The 16589-nt window shown below is 47.2% G+C and overlaps 1 protein-coding gene across 3 annotated transcripts in view; it reads left to right on the top strand.

Moving 5' to 3' along the window:
* LOC141166916 (intercellular adhesion molecule 5-like) overlaps positions 1-16589 on the top strand; it is a 179451-nt gene that overhangs the window by 144224 nt on the left and 18638 nt on the right. For all 3 annotated transcript variants that reach the window (XM_073654097.1, XM_073654096.1, XM_073654098.1), the window contains one exon: positions 16340-16573. In XM_073654097.1, coding sequence (XP_073510198.1) covers positions 16340-16573 — 234 coding nt within the window. The remainder of the gene's footprint in view (positions 1-16339; positions 16574-16589) is intronic.

The raw sequence follows: 16589 nt of genomic DNA, 5'->3' as shown, positions 1-16589 counted from the left end.
TTTATATTTTTATGGACTGGACTTTTCTGAACACAGCAATACCAAATGTGCCTATGTTTTATTTAATTTTTAATGGGGCAAAGGGGAGTGATGTGAACATTTTTTTTTCTTTCTACTGTACTTATTAGTCCCCTTAGAGGATTTAAAGCAGTGATCATCCGATCACTTGTGTATACATAGCAGTGCTGCTGCACTAAGACCACGATTTTCTATGAACTCCAGCTAAACGCTGGCTTTCACATGAGTATCGTAATGACCGGCATGGGGGTCTTTCAGCAGACCACCAGTTGTCATGGCAGCTAACCCGTGCCCCGCGATCACATCATGCACTTGGGCGCATGGAATGACGCACCCCATCTGCTGACACGTGTTAAATGCCGCTGTCAGAGATTGACAGAGGCATTTAGCAGCTCCGTTCCACCCGCAGCTGTTAAGTCAGCCATCATCTGCCAGGACTGATGCAGGCTCGACTTACAAGCCAGCATCAAAGGCAGTGTTAACTGACAGCCTCTATGCTGTGTGACTTTAGGCAAAGCAGCCGTCAGCATGGGTGGAATAGAGCTGGAGTGACGGAGGCTTCAGATCTCCAAATAGCTCTTCAGCCTCATTTGATTATCAATTCAAACGCTGATATCTCAGTAACAGAACAACGGACTGGCCAAGTAAAGGTATTGCTGGACTTCTATTTGACAGAGCTTCATGCGCACATAAATAGTTTGGGGTGTAATATCAAGCTGGCAGACTCAGTCTTAATCATGACCATAACATATTAGGCTTTTAACATCTTTAATTCCAAATTTCTTTGAGGTAAAAACGATAGCAGGGATTCCCCAAGTGTGTAAACTTTCAAGGTTTCCCCTGTGAAACCCATACGGTGCTATGTCGCCAAGAAAACGCCCCCATACTGACCATGGACATGTTGCATTAGAGCAAACACAGCAACACCTATAGACATCGTCCCCTAAATCTGCCACAAGTCCAAATTAGTCGGCAACTGACATTACAAAGTACCAGTCAAATACTTAACAATACACAGACGGAAAACAATTACGATATCAAACGTCATAAACTTAGCTAAAACATTGCCGTATTGATTTATTCTGCAAAAAAAAAACAGGAACAGGGTGCTAAAATAAAAACCACTATAATACACAGAGGTACAATATTTTTACAACTGAAATTTTACAACAATCGGGGAGTACGTAGTAAGGATGTAATTATCACCACACGTAAGAAGCACTAGGTATCTGAAAGGCTCCTCTCCATGAATTTATAATAGAATAATAGTATAAAAGTAACACCTTCCAGAGAACCATCACAGCACTAAACCAATGCAACTCGGACATCTAGTGGAGGCCATCGGCGGTCTGTGTCTGTATGAGGTTCATCATTCTCTTCTACAGTAAGTCTTAGTGCCCACGATGCAGAAATGAAGCAGAAATTTTCCTGAGCATTTCTGCATCTCCTCGGCAGAAAAGCGCATGCGGTTTTTACATGCGTTTTTGACGCGTATTTGACGCGTATTTGCCATGCGTTTTTCCAATGCATTGTATAGGCAAATACGTATGCAGAAACGCTCAAGAATTGGTCATGTCCGTATTTTTTCTGCGAGTAAAATCTGCGCAGAAAAATACGGACCATGTGCACAGAACTTGCAGAATGTCATAGGAAGTCATGGGATAAGGTATGCAATGCGTCTCTGGAGCTTTTACGCGCTGCAAATACGCACCAAAATACTCACCAAAAACGCATTGTGGGCACATAGCCTAAGGGCTGAAATACAACACCATTGATGGGTTTTTAATGTTAGATTAGGTATATTAACCCCTCAGTGACCAAGTCTGAATGGGCCTTAGTGATTGGCCTTTTTTTTTGGTCTTTCCTCTCTTTAGTAGTGGTAATTTTTAATATTTTTTTAAATGACATGGATATTTGAGGCAAAAATTGTATTAATTTATATGGGTGTTTTGGGTTAGATGTAAAATTGCTATCAGTATATATGTATGTATATATTGCAATGCAAACATTTAAGAAAAATTTTCTGTTTAGACTTTTTGCTTATTTTTTACATTTCACACCAAATTAATTCTCAAAGTTATTCCGATCGTGTGGATACCTAATGTGTAGGTTTTTTTCTGTTTTTTTTTTTCAAATACATATTTGTTTATTTATACACATTTTACATAAAGAAATTGCCCACAAGAAATCATAAGATTTAAGGGGAATATTTTTAATTGCTCCTTTTCTTTCCACTTTCACTGGGGCATCCATAGGAGCCCCAGTTGCAGGAGAAATCAGCTACCTATTAGTGACAGAAGTCATCGGCAGAGTAGAACTCGTTTGGCTAGGACCTAGCAGCAACGCTATGCTGAGTATAGACCCCATGATCATGTGATCGCCAGGTTCTAGAGAAGCATCTGCAATGTAGACATTTGTGTCTGCTGCATAGCGCTCACTGAACACTATGCTGCCAGCAAAAGAAAAGACAAAGCGGTTACCGCTTCATTTGTCTCCTCAGAGTCCGCAGAAAGCCAGGAACTGGACACGCTCTTATCAGACTTCAAGAACTTTAACTCTGTGTTGTAAATTTACAATAGTGTAGGACTAAAGCCCAAGACCAAAACACCACTATCGGATTAAGTAATTTCTGTACCAATATAATAAAAATGAATTTAGAAGAACTGCCTTTTGTCCTTTCATATGGGGATAAAAGGAGTAACGTTTCTCCTTGCGGAGAGTGACATGTCAAGCCTGGCATGCCAAGGTGAGGAGAGTTAAGCCTTGCAATGCTCCTCTGGGAAATTAAATATGTAAAGAAGAGACCCTTTAGTCAAAACTGAAAATGGGACTATAGATAGGACACACAATCTTCAACATTGAAATTTCAACACTAAAAAGAAAAAGTCGTGGAATTATGAAGAATCACAGGATTGATAGACTTTCATGCCTTGGCCATGCCATCAATGTAGTTATTAATGGTTGAGGAATGTTCTGCCAAGCTTACTGCACTTAGGCACAAAAATTATTAAGATATGCTGCTGGCAGCTCCCTTTGTAATTACTGACCAATGACGTCCCAAATGAGCTCGATATGGGAGAGGAGTCCGGAGATGCTGGAGACCATGATAGTACTGTATGGTTAAGCCATGCAGGCTTCACTGACACAAGCACCATGTGGCCTGTCACTGTCATGTTGAAAAATAGCTCCTTGAACACTTTGGAGAACTGGCAGTACCACTGGTTCCAACAACAAACAACTGTTAGTGCACCTGGAATGAAAACTAGAGGGGCTATCATACACGCACATAACAATCCCAGGAATAGGACCAATGCAGCATTCTCTAGTGAAGGCCTCCTCATGGCGTTAGCTGGAGGTTGGTTTGGAAACCACATACACATCAATACATCCTAAACAGAAACGGGACTCGTCGCGTATAGACCTCCATTGTAGCCTCCAGTCTCTGAAGACCATGTGGACATCGCCACTGAACAGACCTTTACAAGGAAACCTCACACCGATTCTGCTCCCGGGATTATGGTGTGAGATAACGGTAGTTGGACCTCTTTATTCTTCATTTTCGTACACAAATAGCTTGGCGTTACAATGATTTGGTCGTAGTGCCAGTGGTATGGTAATTTCCTCAAGGGGTCCTAGGAGCGGTTTTACAACATGACAATGCCAGGTTGCATGCTGCTCGTGCTACTGTGAGCAGCCTATGTGGCCTAAACGTGCTACCATGGCTTGCATTGTTTCTGGATTTGTATTTCATCAAGCTCATTTGGGAAGTCATTAGTTGGCAAAGAGAGCTGCCAGCAGCAGATTTTGATACTGTGTGTTACCAAGTGCATTCAGCGTGACAGAACATTCCTCAGACAACCATTAATAACCTCAATGATAGCAGCCAAGGAGTGTAAGTGCATGTACGTAGTGCTAACTCGATACTAAATAGAGATGTTTTAAATATTTTGTTTCCATGTTTTCATCATTTGCTTATCATTAATATATCTATTGATCCTGTGAATTCCATAATTTCACAGCTTTTCCTTTTCAATGTTGCATTCTTAATGTTGAAGAGTGTATACAGCTACTGCCATTCCTCTCTTCTAGAGCCTCCTTATCCGCTTCACAAAATAACCGCAAGTTATACAACATTTATAACTTTTAGTGCTCATGCAGACATCCATGCAAATCGGTCCGATCTCAAGCTGCAATCAAACTCCTGATCGAAGAATTATAGATGTCTATGAGGCTGTGACGCTTGGGTTAGGAAGACTGCGGCCAGTCTGTGCATTGCGGTCTGAGATCGGACAGATTTGCATGGATGTCTGAATGGGCCTTTATGTGTGTTTTTAGAGGCTGCTCTCAACTGACATATTAATATTGTATTTAAGGCACCTCCATCTGTTGGGAGGTGCCTGAGGAACAACTGAAGTTAGTCTGTCTGCAAGCTGCTAGCTAGTGATCAGATCCCAGTGCCAGTCATGTTTAACCTGTGCTCCAGAGGTACCTGAATCCAAAACCACCCCGGCGGCACCTGAATCTGAAACTGCTCCAGCAGTAAACTGAATCTGAAACCGTTCCGGTGGTACCTGAATCTGAAACAGCTCCGGTGGTATCAGAACCCAAAACCGATCCAGTGGTATCTGAACCCAAAACTGCTCCGGTGGTACCTGAGCCTGAATCTCACGCTGCCAGTACCGGTTCCAGTATCTGTCCCATCTGAACGAGCAGCTACATCTATATCCTCCATATCCAGTCCTCCATTGGACTCCTAGTCCGTTCTACTATACTGACTTGTGGTACCGGGATATGTCCTGGAGTAGCACCTCGTGCCCACCTGGGCCCAAGTCTAACCCCACCATCAGGGGCTCTAGTGAAAACTCAGGTGGTTGCTTAGTTACACCCCTCCGGGCTCTCGCCGATTTATGGTGCAATAAGTCTACAATCCTCAAGCGTGACAACAACCCCTTTAATACTTTGAAGCCTTGATGAAAAATCTAGAGCAAAGGGTAACCTTTGGCCATTGACTAGCATTTGGGATATTGTGAAATACTGGGTAATGCGGAGACTAGAGAAGATTAGAAGGATGGGAGAATTCAGGATTAAGTAAATATAGGAGAAGACACATTTATTGTGGAATTCCAGCTAGTCTTGTGGATACTATAGTATTCTGGATAATTTAGTTGCCAACAGTCCTAAATTTTCCAGGACTATCCCAATTTTTCAGAAACAATTCCAGGAAATTTAGGGATGTCCCAGGCTGGAAGGTTTAGGGTTTGTGTAAGCCCTGACCCAAAGTGAGCAGCTGTATCTGGTCTGGTGATGAGAATCAAACTATCCCAATGGGCCAGTAGAAATGCTGGTAACTATGGGGTAATGACCCTATAGGCCAGCACTGGGAAAATTGACTACTTTGATTACTGCTGAGGCTACGCGCCAGTATTCTGGTTAATGGTATTTTGGGCAAACATTTTGAGTAATGCGGCTATGGGCCCACATTCTGGGTAATGAGGCTATAGGCTATATACTGGGTAATCAGGCTATAGGCTATATACTGGGTAATGAGGCTATGCTCAACATTTAGGGTAATGGGGCTATGTACCAGCACTCTTTTTAATGAGGCTATGGATCCACATTCTGGGTACGGAGGCTACGGGCCAGTATTCTGATAAATGAAGCTATGGGCACTCGAGGTAATGAGGCTATGGGTTAGCGTTCTGGGTAATAAGGCTTTGGGCCAGCATTCTTGGATAATGAGGCTATGGGCCTGTATACTGGGTAATAAGGCTACGGGCCAGCACTCTGGGTAATGAAGCTATGGGCCAGCTTTCTAGGTAATAAGGCAATTAGCCATCATTCTGGTAATGAGGCATTGGGAATTCCAGGTAATGAGGCTGTGGACCAAAGCTCTGGGTAATGAGGATATAGGCCATCATTCTGGGTAATTAGGCTATGGGCTAGTATTCTGGGTAATGGGGGTAATGGGGCTGTTGACCAGCATTCTGGGTAATGAGGCAATAGTCTAACACTCTTAGTAATGAGGCTATGGGCCCACAGTCCAGGTAAAGAGGCTATAGGCAGTATTCTGGGTAATGAGGCTATGGGCCAGCATTCTGGGTAATGAGGCTGTGGGTCAGCATTCTGGGTAATGAGGCTATGGGCCAGCATTCTGAGTAAGGAGGCTACGGGTCAGCATTCTGGGTAATGAGGCTATGAGTCAGCATTCTGGGTAATGAGGCTATGGGTCAGAATTCTGGGTTATGAGGCTACGGGTCAGAATTCTGGGTAATGAGACTTTGGGCCAGCGTTACGGGTAATAAGGCTATTGGCCAGCATTCTGGGTAATGAGACTACTGGTCAGCATTCTGGGTAATGAAGCTGTGGGCCAGCATTCTGGGTAATGAGGCTATGGGTCAGAATTCTGGGTTATGAGGCTACGGGTCAGAATTCTGGGTAATGAGACTTTGGGCCAGTGTTACGGGTAATAAGGCTATTGGCCAGCATTCTGGGTAATGAGGCTATGAGCCAGCATTCTGGGTAATGAGGCTGTGGGTCAGAATTCTGGGTAATGAGGCTACAGGTCAGCATTCTGGGTAATGAGGCTATGGGTCAGAATTCTGGGTAATGAGGCTACTGGTCAGCATTCTGGGTAATGAGGTTACGGGTCTGAATTCTGTGTAATGAGGCTACTGGTCAGCATTCTGGGTAATGAGGCTATGGGTCAGAATTCTGGGTAATGAGGCTCCGGGTCAGAATTCTGGGTGATGAGGCTACGGGTCAGCATTCTGGGTGATGAGACTACTGGTCAGCATTCTGGGTAATGAGGCTACTGGTCAGCATTCTGGGTAATGAGGCTACTGGTCAGCATTCTGGGTAATGAGGCTATGGGTCAGAATTCTGGGTAATGAGGCTACGGGTCAGAATTCTGGGTAATGAGGCTACAGGACAGAATTCTGGGTAATGAGGCTACTGGTCAGCATTCTGGGTAATGACGCTACAGGTCAGAATTCTGGGTGATGAAACTACTGGTCAGCATTCTGGGTAATGAGGCTACGGGTCAGCATTCTGGGTAATGAGGCTACTGGTCAGCATTCTGGGTAATGAGGCTACTGGTCAGCATTCTGGGTAATGAGACTACGGGTCAGCATTCTGGGTAATGAGGCTACGGGTCAGCATTCTGGGTGATGAGGCTATGGGTCAGAATTCTGGGTAATGAGGCTACTCGTCAGCATTCTGGGTAATGAGGCTACGGGTCAGAATTCTGGGTAATGAGGCTACAGGTCAGCATTCTGGGTAATGAGGCTATGGGTCAGAATTCTGGGTAATGAGGCTACTGGTCAGCATTCTGGGTAATGAGGTTACGGGTCTGAATTCTGTGTAATGAGGCTACTGGTCAGCATTCTGGGTAATGAGGCTATGGGTCAGAATTCTGGGTAATGAGGCTCCGGGTCAGAATTCTGGGTGATGAGGCTACGGGTCAGCATTCTGGGTGATGAGACTACTGGTCAGCATTCTGGGTAATGAGGCTACTGGTCAGCATTCTGGGTAATGAGGCTACTGGTCAGCATTCTGGGTAATGAGGCTATGGGTCAGAATTCTGGGTAATGAGGCTACGGGTCAGAATTCTGGGTAATGAGGCTACAGGACAGAATTCTGGGTAATGAGGCTACTGGTCAGCATTCTGGGTAATGACGCTACAGGTCAGAATTCTGGGTGATGAAACTACTGGTCAGCATTCTGGGTAATGAGGCTACGGGTCAGCATTCTGGGTAATGAGGCTACTGGTCAGCATTCTGGGTAATGAGACTACGGGTCAGCATTCTGGGTAATGAGGCTACGGGTCAGCACTCTGGGTAATGAGGCTACTGGTCAGCATTCTGAGTAATGATGCTACGGGTCAGAATTCTGGGTAATGAGGCTACGGGTCAGCATTCTGGGTAATGAGGCTACAGGTCAGAATTCTGGGTAATGAGGCTACTGGTCAGAATTCTGGGTGATGAAATTACTGGTCAGCATTCTGGGTAATGAGGCTACTGGTCAGAATTCTGGGTGATGAAACTACTGGTCAGCATTCTGGGTAATGAGGCTACGGGTCAGCATTCTGGGTAATGAGGCTACTGGTCAGCATTCTGGGTAATGAGGCTACGGGTCAGAATTCTGGGTAATGAGGCTACTGGTCAGCATTCAGGGTAATGAGGCTACGGGTCAGAATTCTGGGTAATGAGGCTATGGGTCAGCATTTTGGGTAATGAGGCTACGGGTCAGATTTCTGGGTAAAGAAGCTACGGGTCAGCATTCTGGGTAATGATGCTACGGGTCAGCATTCTGGGTAATGAGGCTACGGGTCAGCATTCTGGGTGATGAGGCTATGGGTCAGAATTCTGGGTAATAAGGCTACAGGTCAGCATTCTGGGTAATGAGGCTATGGGTCAGAATTCTGGGTAATGAGGCTACTGGTCAGCATTCTGGGTAATGAGGTTACGGGTCTGAATTCTGTGTAATGAGGCTACTGGTCAGCATTCTGGGTAATGAGGCTATGGGTCAGAATTCTGGGTAATGAGGCTCCGGGTCAAAATTCTGGGTGATGAGGCTACGGGTCAGCATTCTGGGTGATGAGACTACTGGTCAGCATTCTGGGTAATGAGGCTACTGGTCAGCATTCTGGGTAATGAGGCTACTGGTCAGCATTCTGGGTAATGAGGCTATGGGTCAGAATTCTGGGTAATGAGGCTACGGGTCAGAATTCTGGGTAATGAGGCTACAGGACAGAATTCTGGGTAATGAGGCTACTGGTCAGCATTCTGGGTAATGACGCTACAGGTCAGAATTCTGGGTGATGAAACTACTGGTCAGCATTCTGGGTAATGAGGCTACGGGTCAGCATTCTGGGTAATGAGGCTACTGGTCAGCATTCTGGGTAATGAGGCTACTGGTCAGCATTCTGGGTAATGAGACTACGGGTCAGCATTCTGGGTAATGAGGCTACGGGTCAGCATTCTGGGTGATGAGGCTATGGGTCAGAATTCTGGGTAATGAGGCTACTCGTCAGCATTCTGGGTAATGAGGCTACGGGTCAGAATTCTGGGTAATGAGGCTACAGGTCAGCATTCTGGGTAATGAGGCTATGGGTCAGAATTCTGGGTAATGAGGCTACTGGTCAGCATTCTGGGTAATGAGGTTACGGGTCTGAATTCTGTGTAATGAGGCTACTGGTCAGCATTCTGGGTAATGAGGCTATGGGTCAGAATTCTGGGTAATGAGGCTCCGGGTCAGAATTCTGGGTGATGAGGCTACGGGTCAGCATTCTGGGTGATGAGACTACTGGTCAGCATTCTGGGTAATGAGGCTACTGGTCAGCATTCTGGGTAATGAGGCTACTGGTCAGCATTCTGGGTAATGAGGCTATGGGTCAGAATTCTGGGTAATGAGGCTACGGGTCAGAATTCTGGGTAATGAGGCTACAGGACAGAATTCTGGGTAATGAGGCTACTGGTCAGCATTCTGGGTAATGACGCTACAGGTCAGAATTCTGGGTGATGAAACTACTGGTCAGCATTCTGGGTAATGAGGCTACGGGTCAGCATTCTGGGTAATGAGGCTACTGGTCAGCATTCTGGGTAATGAGACTACGGGTCAGCATTCTGGGTAATGAGGCTACGGGTCAGCACTCTGGGTAATGAGGCTACTGGTCAGCATTCTGAGTAATGATGCTACGGGTCAGAATTCTGGGTAATGAGGCTACGGGTCAGCATTCTGGGTAATGAGGCTACAGGTCAGAATTCTGGGTAATGAGGCTACTGGTCAGAATTCTGGGTGATGAAATTACTGGTCAGCATTCTGGGTAATGAGGCTACTGGTCAGAATTCTGGGTGATGAAACTACTGGTCAGCATTCTGGGTAATGAGGCTACGGGTCAGCATTCTGGGTAATGAGGCTACTGGTCAGCATTCTGGGTAATGAGGCTACGGGTCAGAATTCTGGGTAATGAGGCTACTGGTCAGCATTCAGGGTAATGAGGCTACGGGTCAGAATTCTGGGTAATGAGGCTATGGGTCAGCATTTTGGGTAATGAGGCTACGGGTCAGATTTCTGGGTAAAGAAGCTACGGGTCAGCATTCTGGGTAATGATGCTACGGGTCAGCATTCTGGGTAATGAGGCTACGGGTCAGCATTCTGGGTGATGAGGCTATGGGTCAGAATTCTGGGTAATAAGGCTACAGGTCAGCATTCTGGGTAATGAGGCTATGGGTCAGAATTCTGGGTAATGAGGCTACTGGTCAGCATTCTGGGTAATGAGGTTACGGGTCTGAATTCTGTGTAATGAGGCTACTGGTCAGCATTCTGGGTAATGAGGCTATGGGTCAGAATTCTGGGTAATGAGGCTCCGGGTCAAAATTCTGGGTGATGAGGCTACGGGTCAGCATTCTGGGTGATGAGACTACTGGTCAGCATTCTGGGTAATGAGGCTACTGGTCAGCATTCTGGGTAATGAGGCTACTGGTCAGCATTCTGGGTAATGAGGCTATGGGTCAGAATTCTGGGTAATGAGGCTACGGGTCAGAATTCTGGGTAATGAGGCTACAGGACAGAATTCTGGGTAATGAGGCTACTGGTCAGCATTCTGGGTAATGACGCTACAGGTCAGAATTCTGGGTGATGAAACTACTGGTCAGCATTCTGGGTAATGAGGCTACGGGTCAGCATTCTGGGTAATGAGGCTACTGGTCAGCATTCTGGGTAATGAGGCTACGGGTCAGCATTCTGGGTAATGAGGCTACGGGTCAGCATTCTGAGTAATGATGCTACGGGTCAGAATTCTGGGTAATAAGGCTACAGGTCAGCATTCTGGGTAATGAGGCTATGGGTCAGAATTCTGGGTAATGAGGCTACTGGTCAGCATTCTGGGTAATGAGGTTACGGGTCTGAATTCTGTGTAATGAGGCTACTGGTCAGCATTCTGGGTAATGAGGCTATGGGTCAGAATTCTGGGTAATGAGGCTCCGGGTCAGAATTCTGGGTGATGAGGCTACGGGTCAGCATTCTGGGTGATGAGACTACTGGTCAGCATTCTGGGTAATGAGGCTACTGGTCAGCATTCTGGGTAATGAGGCTACTGGTCAGCATTCTGGGTAATGAGGCTATGGGTCAGAATTCTGGGTAATGAGGCTACGGGTCAGAATTCTGGGTAATGAGGCTACAGGACAGAATTCTGGGTAATGAGGCTACTGGTCAGCATTCTGGGTAATGACGCTACAGGTCAGAATTCTGGGTGATGAAACTACTGGTCAGCATTCTGGGTAATGAGGCTACGGGTCAGAATTCTGGGTAATGAGGCTACTGGTCAGCATTCTGGGTAATGAGGCTACGGGTCAGCATTCTGGGTAATGAGGCTACTGGTCAGCATTCTGAGTAATGATGCTACGGGTCAGAATTCTGGGTAATGAGGCTACGGGTCAGCATTCTGGGTAATGAGGCTACAGGTCAGAATTCTGGGTAATGAGGCTACTGGTCAGACTTCTGGGTGATGAAATTACTGGTCAGCATTCTGGGTAATGAGGCTACTGGTCAGAATTCTGGGTGATGAAACTACTGGTCAGCATTCTGGGTAATGAGGCTACGGGTCAGCATTCTGGGTAATGAGGCTACTGGTCAGCATTTTGGGTAATGAGGCTACGGGTCAGCATTCTGGGTAATGAGGCTACGGGTCAGCATTCTGGGTAATGAGGCTACTGGTCAGCATTCTGAGTAATGATACTACGGGTCAGAATTCTGGGTAATGAGGCTACGGGTCAGCATTCTGGGTAATGAGGCTACGGGTCAGAATTCTGGGTAATGAGGCTACGGGTCAGAATTCTGGGTAATGAGGCTACAGGACAGAATTCTGGGTAATGAGGCTACAGGACAGAATTCTGGGTAATGAGGCTACGGGTCAGCATTCTGGGTAATGAGGCTACTGGTCAGCATTCTGGGTAATGAGGCTACAGGTCAGCATTCTGGGTAATGAGGCTACGGGTCAGAATTCTGGGTAATGAGGCTACTGGTCAGCATTCTGGGTAATGAGGCTACGGGTCAGAATTCTGGGTAATGAGGCTACGGGTCAGCATTCTGGGTAATGAGGGTATGGGTCAGAATTCTGGGTAATGAGGCTACGGGTCAGCATTCTGGGTGATGAGACTACTGGTCAGCATTCTGGGTAATGAGGCTACGGGTCAGAATTCTGGGTAATGAGGCTACTGGTCAGCATTCTGGGTAATGAGACTACTGGTCAGCATTCTGGGTAATGAGGCTAAGGGTCAGCATTCTGGGTAATGAGGCTACTGGTCAGCATTCTGGGTAATGAGGCTACGGGTCTGAATTCTGGTTAATGAGGCTACTGGTCAGCATTCTGGGTAATGAGGCTACGGGTCTGAATTCTGGTTAATGAGGCTATGGGTCAGCATTCTGGGTGATGAGGCTACGGGTCAGAATTCTGGGTAATGAGGCTACGGGTCAGCATTCTGGGTAATGAGGCTACGAGTCAGCATTCTGGGTAATGAGGCTACGGGTCAGAATTCTGGGTAATGAGGCTACTGGTCAGCATTCTGGGTGATGAGACTACGGGTCAGCATTCTGGGTATTGAGGTTACGGGTCAGAATTCTGGGTAATGAGGCTACTGGTTAGCATTCTGGGTGATGAGACTACTGGTCAGAATTCTGGGTAATGAGGCTACGGGTCAGCATTCTGGGTAATGAGGCTACGGGTCAGAATTCTGGGTAATGAGGCTACGGGTCAGAATTCTGGGTAATGAGGCCACGGGTCAGCATTCTGGGTAATGAGACTTCTGGTCAGCATTCTGGGTAATGAGGCTACGGGTCAGAATTCTGGGTAATGAGGCTACGGTCAGCATTCTGGGTAATGAGGCTACGGGTCAGCTTTCTGGGTAATGAGGCTGCGAGTCAGCATTCTGGGTGATGAAACTACTGGTCACAATTCGGGGTAATGAGGCTACGGGTCAGCATTCTGGGTGATGAAACTACTGGTCAGCATTCTGGGTAATGAGGCTACGGGTTAGAATTCTGGGTAATGAGGCTACTGGTCAGCATTCTGGGTGATGAGACTACTGGTCTGAATTCTGGGTAATGAGGCTACGGGTCAGCATTCTGGGTAATGAGGCTACGGGTCAGAATTCTGGGTAATGAGGCTACTTGTCAGCATTCTGGGTAATGAGGCAACGGGTCAGAATTCTGGGTAATGAGGCTACGGGTCAGCATTCTGGGTGATGAGACTACTGGTCAGCATTCTGGGTAATGAGGCTATTGGTCAGAATTCTGGGTAATGAGGCTACGGGTCAGCATTCTGGATGATGAGGGTACGGGTCAGAATTCTGGGTAATGAGGCTATGGGTCAGAATTCTGGGTTATGAGGATATAGGCCAGCATTCTGGGTAATTAGGCTATGGGCTAGTATTCTGAATAATGAGGCTACGGGTCAGCATTCTGGGTTATTAGGCTATGGGCCAGTATTCTGGGTAATGAGGATATAGGCCAGCATTCTGGGTAATTAGGCTATGGGCTAGTATTCTGGGTAATGGGGGTCATGGGGCTGTTGACCAGCATTCTGGGTAATGAGGCAATAGGCTAACACTCTTGGTAATGAGGCTATGGGCCCACAGTCCAGGTAAAGAGGCTATAGGCAGCTTTCTGGGTAATGAGGCTCCTCGTCAGCATTCTGGGTAATGAGGCGATGGGCCAGCATTCTGGGTAATTAGGCTATGGGCCAGTATTCTGGGTAATGAGGATATAGGCCTGCATTCTGGGTAATTAGGCTATGGGCTAGTATTCTGGGTAATGGGGGTCATGGGGCTGTTGACCAGCATTCAAGGTAATGAGGCAATAGGTTAACACTCTTGGTAATGAGGCTATGGGCCCACAGTCCAGGTAAAGAGGCTATAGGCAGCTTTCTGGGTAATGAGGCTACTCGTCAGCATTCTGGGTAATGAGGCGATGGGCCAGCATTCTGGGTAATGAGGCTGTGGGTCAGCATTCTGGGTAATGAGGCTATGGGTCAGAATTCTGGGTAATGAGGCTACGGGTCAGAATTCTTGGTAATGAGGCTACGGGTCAGAATTCTGGGTAATGAGGCTACGGTCAGCATTCTGGGTAATGAGGCGATGGGCCAGCATTCTGGGTAATGAGGCTGTGGGTCAGCATTCTGGGTAATGAGGCTATGGGTCAGAATTCTGGGTAATGAGGCTACGGGTCAGAATTCTTGGTAATGAGGCTACGGGTCAGAATTCTGGGTAATGAGCCTACGGGTCAGCATTCTGGGTAATGAGGCTACGGGTCAGAATTCTGGGTAATGAGGCTATGGGTCAGCATTCTGGGTAATGAGGCTACGGGTCAGAATTCTGGCTAATGAGGCTGCGGGTCAGCATTCTGGGTAGTGAGGCTACGGATCAGCATTCTGGGTAATGAGGCTACGGGTCAGCATTCTGGGTAATGAGGCTACGGGTCAGAATTCTGGGTAATGAGGCTACGGGTCAGAATTCTGGGTAATGAGGCTGTGGGTCAGCATTCTGGGTAATGAGGCTACGGGTCAGAATTCTGGGTAATGAGGCTGTGGGTCAGCATTCTGGGTAATGAGTCTGTGGGCCAGCATTCTGGGTAATGAGGCTACGGGTCAGAATTCTGGGTAATGAGGCTATGGACCAGCATTCTGGGTAATGAGGCTATGGGCCAGCATTCTGGGTAATGAGGCTATGGGCCAGCATTCTGGGTAATGAGTCTGTGGGTCAGGATTCTGGGTAATGAGGCTATGGGCCAGCATTCTGGGAAATTACTCTGTGGGTCAGCATTCTGGGAAATGAGGCTTTGGGTCAGCATTCTGGGTAATGAGGCTACGGGTCAGAATTCTGGGTAATGAGGCTATGGGCCAGCATTCTGGGTAATGAGGCTGTGGGTCAGCATTCTGGGTAATGAGGCTACGGGTCAGAATTCTGGGTAATGAGGCTACGGGTCAGAATTCTTGGTAATGAGGCTACGGGTCAGAATTCTGGGTAATGAGCCTACGGGTCAGCATTCTGGGTAATGAGGCTACGGGTCAGCATTCTGGGTAGTGAGGCTACGGGTCAGCATTCTGGGTAATGAGGCTACGGGTCAGAATTCTGGGTAATGAGGCTACGGGTCAGAATTCTGGGTAATGAGGCTACGGTTCAGAATTCTGGGTAATGAGGCTGTGGGTCAGCATTCTGGGTAATGAGGCTACGGGTCAGAATTCTGGGTAATGAGGCTGTGGGTCAGCATTCTGGGTAATGAGTCTGTGGGCCAGCATTCTGGGTAATGAGGCTACGGGTCAGAATTCTGGGTAATGAGGCTATGGACCAGCATTCTGGGTAATGAGGCTATGGGCCAGCATTCTGGGTAATCAGGCTATGGGCCAGCATTCTGGGTAATGAGTCTGTGGGTCAGGATTCTGGGTAATGAGGCTATGGGCTAGCATTCTGGGAAATGACTCTGTGGGTCAGCATTCTGGGAAATGAGGCTTTGGGTCAGCATTCTGGGTAATGAGGCTACGGGTCAGAATTCTGGGTAATGAGGCTGTGGGTCATGATTCTGGGTAATGAGGCTATGGGCCAGCATTCTGGGTAATGAGGCTATGGGCCAGCATTCTGGGTAATGAGTCTGTGGGTTAGGATTCTGGGTAATGAGGCTATGGGCCAGCATTCTGGGTAATGAGGCTATGGGCCGGCATTCTGGGTAATGAGTCTGTGGGTCAGCATTCTGGGAAATGAGGCTTTGTGTCAGCATTCTGGGTAATGAGGCTACGGGTCAGAATTCTGGGTAATGAGGCTATGGGCCAGCATTTTGGGTAATGAGTCTGTGGGTCAGCATTCTGGGTAATGAGTCTGTGGGTCATGATTCTGGGTAATGAGGCTATGGGCCAGCATTCTGGGTAATGAGGCTATGGGCCAGCATTCTGGGTAATGAGTCTGTGGGTCAGGATTCTGGGTAACGAGGCTATGGGCCAGCATTCTGGGTAATGAGGCTATGGGCCAGAATTCTGGGTATTGAGGCTACGGGTCAGCATTCTGGTAATGAGGCTATGGGCCAGCATTCTGGGTAATGAGTCCGTGGGCCAACATTCTGGGTAATGAGGCTGTGGGTCAGCATTCTGGGTAATGAGGCTACGGGCCGGCATTCTGGGTAATGAGGCTGCGGGCCGGCATTCTGGGTAATGAGGCTACGGGCCGGCATTCTGGGTAATGAGGCTGTGAACCTGCTTGCTGACATTGAATAATTCTGGATAATGTGGTTTTCCTGCTGATACTAATTGTTTTTCTGTTTTCTCCATTTCCTCTAGGTGAACCTGAGTTTACAGACTGCCCTGATAAGCAGGTTTGGATAGAAGGACACGAGAGCAGCTTCCACTGTAAGGCCGCAGGATACCCGCTACCCAATGTGACTTGTGCGAAAGGTCAAGCTAAATTCAAAGAGGGAGAAAAATTCAAGCCATTGAGGAATATGGCCGGCACTTATACCTGTACCGCTATAAACTTTGATGAAGATTCCAAATCCGTAGAAGTTTCTGTTCAGTGTAAGTGACGCGCCCC

The sequence above is a fragment of the Phyllobates terribilis genome, unplaced genomic scaffold, assembly GCF_046119375.1.
Source record: "Phyllobates terribilis strain yellow unplaced genomic scaffold, ASM4611937v1 Scaffold_11__3_contigs__length_659146591, whole genome shotgun sequence".
Classification (NCBI taxonomy): Eukaryota; Metazoa; Chordata; class Amphibia; order Anura; family Dendrobatidae; genus Phyllobates; species Phyllobates terribilis.
The sequence above is the reverse complement of the archived record's forward strand: the minus strand, read 5'-3'. Positions and strand labels throughout refer to the sequence as shown.